The sequence below is a fragment of the Papaver somniferum genome, chromosome 2 (assembly GCF_003573695.1).
Source record: "Papaver somniferum cultivar HN1 chromosome 2, ASM357369v1, whole genome shotgun sequence".
Classification (NCBI taxonomy): Eukaryota; Viridiplantae; Streptophyta; class Magnoliopsida; order Ranunculales; family Papaveraceae; genus Papaver; species Papaver somniferum.
Genome location: NC_039359.1, coordinates 66604689 through 66611008, shown reverse-complemented (window position 1 = coordinate 66611008; position 6320 = coordinate 66604689). Strand labels below are relative to the sequence as shown.

General features: G+C 35.6%; 1 protein-coding gene across 1 annotated transcript; it reads left to right on the top strand.

Moving 5' to 3' along the window:
• Positions 1–4801: 4801 nt before the first annotated feature.
• LOC113347909 (purine permease 3-like) lies at positions 4802–6287 on the top strand. The gene is made up of 2 exons (XM_026591597.1): positions 4802–5600; positions 5692–6287. The coding sequence occupies exons 1-2, from the start codon at positions 4812–4814 to the stop codon at positions 6028–6030; spliced, it is 1128 nt and encodes a 375-aa protein (XP_026447382.1). The 5' UTR covers positions 4802–4811; the 3' UTR covers positions 6031–6287.
• Positions 6288–6320: the final 33 nt, after the last annotated feature.

The following is a 6320-nucleotide window of genomic DNA, read 5'->3' as shown; positions in this document are numbered from 1 at the left end:
CCTCAAGTTAGATATCTTACCATACTATAACTTGTAGGGAGTATTCAAGGTATGTGACTTAAGTATACCTGTTGGTCAGGTAACATGCTGTAAAGACAGCTTTTTCAGAAAACTTTAAAGGTAGATTTTGTTATGGAGCATTACCTTGGTCATTTCTTGGATATTCATGTTCTTTGTTTCTGCGACCCCATTAACTTGTGGAATTATAGGTGGTGAGTATTTTTGAATTATACCCAGCACGCCACATAACTCAAATACCTTAATATCTTTGATTTCGTTCCACGATCAATCCTGATTTTTATTAGTTTGCGAGCTTGTTCATTCTGTATTCTATACACAATAATCTTAAATTCACTTAGGGTATCATTTTTATGATCTAGGAACGTCATCCAAGTGAATCCGGTGTAATCATCAACCATTATCAGGGCATATTTCTCCCTACAACATTAGGTTGTTGAATTGAGCTAAACAGATCCATATGAATTAAATCAAGTGGTTCTTTTTTGGAAATATTTTGTGATGAATTACATGGAATTCTAGATTGTTTACCTTTTTCACAAGCACCACAGACACCATCGACCTTGGTATCGATTTTGGGTACTCCCTTGACAAGTTCTGTGTTAATGATCTTGCCAAGTAAGCGATGATTGATATGACCAAAATTCTCATGCCAAAGGTGCGTAGATTCAGCATTGGTCAAGTTGCAACAAAGGTTAAATTGAATATCGAAAATATAAAAGTTTTTTTTGTCACGAATGCCATGAAAAATTAATTTGCCAGACCTATCTTCAATATCACATCCTTTATTATTGAAGGCAACTTTAAGGACTTCGTCGCAAATTTGACTAACATAAAGAAGATTAAAAGTGATACCTTGACGTAAATAAAGTCATCAATTTCAGGCACTACATGAAGTTTGATCATCCCCTTTTTGCTAATGTAGTAACAACCATCATCTCCAAAGGTTATAGGTCATCCTTAAAATCGACGGCACCCACGAAACATGGAGGCCTCCTATCATGCGCCGACTACAACCACTATCGAGAAACCACTGAAAGGGTGAAGTTCATTTTAGAGCAAAAACTCCCACACTGACATTAATTTTTTCTTTTTCACGATATCTTGTTGTATTCTTTGTAAGTCTTCTAACATTAGAAAGAAGTTTTTCAGACCTTTTATGGAGAGATTTAGTTATCTTTATCTTTTATCGAAAGAGCTTACATGTATGTTGATAATGATCATATGAACCACTGAACAAACATAAGGGAACTGATGAATATGTTGCAGCATCAGGTCCTTTCAATGGAATTTGAGTCATATCAGGTTTCAGAAAGTCAAGGCATCATTTATCTCCTGGTCGTCGATAATTATTTATACAAGATTCAAGAGATGGACGATTCAGATCATTCGAGGATTCAGATGCTTCCGTTTCAGTTCTCAAATCCACAAAAGATTTTGCCAAGCCAGCCTTTGAATCAACCAAGATAACAACAGTTTCCTTGTTTATGCGGATTCGATCATCCTATCCTTTTTGAAGAATCCTCTCTCTTTCAGATCCTTCTCGAACATCAGAATTCTCTATATATAGATCACCATAAAGTACATCAATTTTCCTTATCAATCGTTGTTTCTCATAACAAAGATTATCAATAACTTTATTTAGATCGGTACACAGATTTTCATTGATGGTTTGTAGAATATCCTCAGAATCTTTGGTCAAACTGCTCCTATCAAAGCAAGAGATCATTATGTCGTTTTTACACCGTAGTACACGACCCTTCCCTGATATCAATTAAAAATGAAAGGATACCAAGTACACCACCAACTTTTTTGTTTGATAGGAGTATGAACATGGGTAGAAGTTTTAACAATCAAAAGATGCGGAAAAATAAAAAGCGCACACACATAAGAATTTTGCTAACGTGGAAAACTGTATCTGCATAAAAATCCCGGACCTCGTCCAGCTTTGAACACCAAACAGTATTAAGCCGCCACAAACACTTACCTACTATCAGAGTTCGGACTGGAATGTAGTTGAGCTCGAATTAACCTTCCAAAAAATCAGTTGCAGTCGTGCTTTTTACGTCTCTTGAACCTCACAATGTTCTACGCAATTGATTCCCTTATTTGACATCATTTACTTCTTTAGTTTGCTTGCTTATCAAATTGTCATTTCCTCCCCGGTAATCTAGCCTTGACTCCTTGGTCAACACTATTTTACCCTCGTTAACTTCCCTTTTCTTGTGGATATTTGTTTGGGGCTTGGACTCAGTCCCCAATTTCCCAATAACTCGATGAGCCTGGGCCTCCAAATAGAGGGTAATATCTCTTACTCATTGGTTTGTAAGACTTTTCTCGAGAACATCATTAATGGGGTATCACCAATCTCTTTCTGTTGATCAACATTTTCTTTCGCTTATGCTCGTGGAGTTCAAAAATGGAAGTCGAAAAATGCGTGAAATGTATCACTAATTAATAATATTCCATCAAGTGATTCTTTCCACTCTTCCAATTAAAATTCAATATTTAAAAAAAATTAAATTCGGATGAAAACTAATGATTTAGGGGAGCTGGCTTCTAAAAATCTAATATTTTAGGGGAATTGGATTCAAATAAAAATTAATAGTTTATGGGAATTGGATTCTGAAAATTATTATTTTCAATTCAATCGAAAATCCGATTCTTGATTTCAAGAATCAACTTTTTCAATAATTGGGTCGATTCCATCTGATTAAATTCCTGGGCCATTTCTATCAAATAAAACATGTGAAAACTACAGGGAGACCCATTTTCCATGATGTTTCTACTGTGAAACCCACGCTCCCAAAATTACAGGCGCGCACCCAAATTTTGGAAGAAAATTATTCTCAAACCCAAAATATATAAAATTCTGTTTCTGTCTTTTTATTTTCTTCTTCTTCTTCGTCTTTTTTTCTTCTTCTTCTCCACTATACCTAGATCTCAGAAAAAGGGAGAGATTCGACTGATTTCGAGAACAAATTCATGCCTAAATTCGATTGATCTCAACAGCAGCACCAAATCGTCTTCTTCTTCGAATTAACGACGAACACTCTTACTACCGATTCTCTTCATTACAATTTAAATTCACTACTGTTATTAATGGTAGCAGCAAAAATCCCTAAATGGGTTTGTAGAACACGGTTTGGTCATCATAGATTTATGATCAAAACTTGTTTTCAATGAAGATTTTGAAATGAATTTCAGATTTTTATGAAACTCTCAGCCGTGAATTGAGTTGGAGTAAGCAATACTGGATGAGTTGTGAAGAAGGTTTAATTGCAGATGATGGTGTAAATACATGAAAGAAGATGATGGTGTAAATACATGATTTTGACCAAGAGCCCCCGAATAACTGAAAGATAATGGTTTGTGGGAGTTAATGAAACATGAAAGAAGATGATGATGTGGTTATGACTGCATAACATGTCATTCAGTCGAGAAACTGTCTGCATAACATGTTATGCATTCGTGAAAATAGATGCATAACCTATTATGCATCTACAAAATTTGTTGCATAACTTGTTATGCAGTCCAGAAAACCTGCATAACCTGTTATGCAGGTTTAATTGCAGATGATGGTGTAAATACATGAAAGAAGATGATGGTGTAAATACATGATTTTGACCAAGAGCCCCCGAATAACTGAAAGATAATGGTTTGCGTGGGAGTTAATGAAACATGAAAGAAAATGATGATGTGGTTATGACTGCATAACATGTCATTCAGTTGAGAAACTGTCTGCATAACATGTTATGCATTCGTGAAAATGGATGCATAACCTGTTATGCATCTACAAAATTTGTTGCATAACTTGTTATGCAGTCCAGAAAACCTGCATAACCTATTATGCGTCCGAAAATATGGCTACATAATGCATTATGCATCGAGAAAATAGATGCATAACCTGATATGCATCCGTAAATATGGATGCATACTGCATTATGCATCAATTTTTTATATGTACGGCTAAAATCAACCAAAACAATGGTTACATAACTTGTTATAGATGTATAACTTGTTATGCAGACGAAAAAATGGTTGCATAATTCGTTATGCGTCTGCAGAATGTGTTATGCATCGTTTTTGGTGACTGCATAATGGTTAAGTATCAAGTTTTCAAAAAATTTCCCTAAAATGAGGATCACCTCCGATTTTTTTCGTTAAAAACAAAAATTTGATATTCTTGTTTGTACTCGTTGCGTAGCTCTTTTAAAAAGATTTCCAACGATATAAAATTTGTAAAATTTTAAGGCGCGGATTTTTAGATATGTTATGTCCAAGTTGCGCTGCCAATTATACCCCTGAAAAAGATAGTATGCATAACGAGTTATGCCTGAAAAGATAGTATGCGTAACCAGTTATGTATTGATTCATATAATAATTTCATATAATTATGGGTGTCACGGTATACAAAATTAATTGTGGGCTTGAGAACGAAAATATTGTCACCTAATAACTATGCGGTTATACTACACTGTTATTGACATTTGGTATCGGCATATATTATTACAATAATATCCTACCAATTCAAGACAATTACTATTTTGTCCTATATGTATTTTGGTACATCCCAAGCAATTTGGTACTTCTTAGCAAGCTTGAAAACCGCTTAGCCTACTTTCAAGCTGAAGGGGAGCTCGACTTGAAGGCACATCCCGAGTCTCCATAAGACTCAGCCTCAGGAGGATACTACTACTCATCTTTCACCATTCTAGGCAGTATATATATACCGCACCTTCACACCTGTACTTCTTTGCAACCCTCTCTTTGTGCAGTTAGTCATCATTTCAATGGCTACATCCGAGATGAACCTTGAAACACTAGAAAATCTAGGAGCAACCGAGAATTGCAAATCAAAACTACATACAGAACCACCAACCAAACACAAAAACTGGCTATTAACTTGTATTAATTGTGCCATAGTTTTTTGTGGTGTAATAGGAAGTCCTCTCTTACTGAGACTATACTTTCTTCACGGCGGCGATCGTAAATGGCTTAGCAGTTGGATTCAAACAGCTGGTTTTCCAGTTCTCATACTTCCTCTCATTTTTCTCTACATTCGGTCTGAATTATTCGCATCACGAAACAATGATCACGTATCGTCTTTCTTTATGGAACAAAAGTTGTTTCTTTCGAGTGCTGCAATCGGATTTCTGTATGGTGTTGTTAATTTCATGTATGCCTTGGGGTTATCTTATATTCCTGTATCAACTTCATCTATTCTTTGTGCAACACAACTATGTTTCAGTGCTTTCTTTGCATGGTTGATTGTGAAACAAAAATTTACAGCATTTATTATAAATGCAATAGTTATAATGACACTTGGATCGGTCTTACTGGGTATTAACAGCAACGGTGATCGACCAGTTGGGGTATCAAAAGCTCAGTACTTGATAGGGTTTGTTATGACGTTGGGTTCTGCTGCTTTAAGTGGCCTAATCATGCCTATGATTGAAATTGCTTTCAGTAAAGCAACCAGAAGTATTACTTATTCTAGTTTGTTGCAGTTCCAAATCACTCTTGCCATATCTGCAAATGCCTTGAACATCATCGGGGTGCTAATAAACAAGGACTTTCAGGTACCGAGTACTTGGGTCGTGATTTTCTTTCATTTCTATATGCCGTTTTTTGCAAGTTAATATAGATATAACATTCTGATTCATTTCACAGGCTATACATAGAGAAGCAAATGAGTACGAACTTGGGAAGACCAAGTACTATATCATATTGTTTTTCACAGCATTTACATTTCAATTGATGACCATGGGAGTCCTTGGTGTGATTCTATACACGAGTGCTCTTTTCAATGGTATATTCACATCAGTCCTCATCCCATTCACACAAGTTGCAGCCGTCATATTTTACCACGAGAAGTTCACAGGATTAAAAGGAATGGCGTTGGCGTTATGTCTTTGGGGTTTCTGTTCTTACTTCTATGGAGAATACAAGATGCTGCAGAAGGTTGTCGATAGAGAAACTCCTGAGAAATATTATAAAGCAAAAAAATGAAGCCTAAATGATTAGATGATCAGGCAGAAGCATAAACTGTACACTGCATATGGAACATATTTTTGTATGTTTTTTCTCTTGGCTTTAATGTCATGCAAGATGATTAATACTCCCTCCGTTACTAGAAAAGTGCTACTTTCATTTTTTTCATTTTAGTCCAAGAATGGGTCAAATTGAAAAAGTGAAAGTAACACGTTTCCAGAAATAAATGTAATATAAGTTAGTATTAAATGGCTTTATGATCAATAAGCACACCACATCGCGGGCAATTAGCTACCTACCAAGTTGTG

Bases quoted from the DNA above. Each gene is read 5' to 3' on its own strand.
- LOC113347909 (XM_026591597.1), top strand. From the start codon at position 4,812: ATGGCTACATCCGAGATGAACCTTGAAACACTAGAAAATCTAGGAGCA. The intron at 5,601-5,691 runs GTACCGAGTACT...TTCATTTCACAG, and splicing joins TAATAAACAAGGACTTTCAG to GCTATACATAGAGAAGCAAA.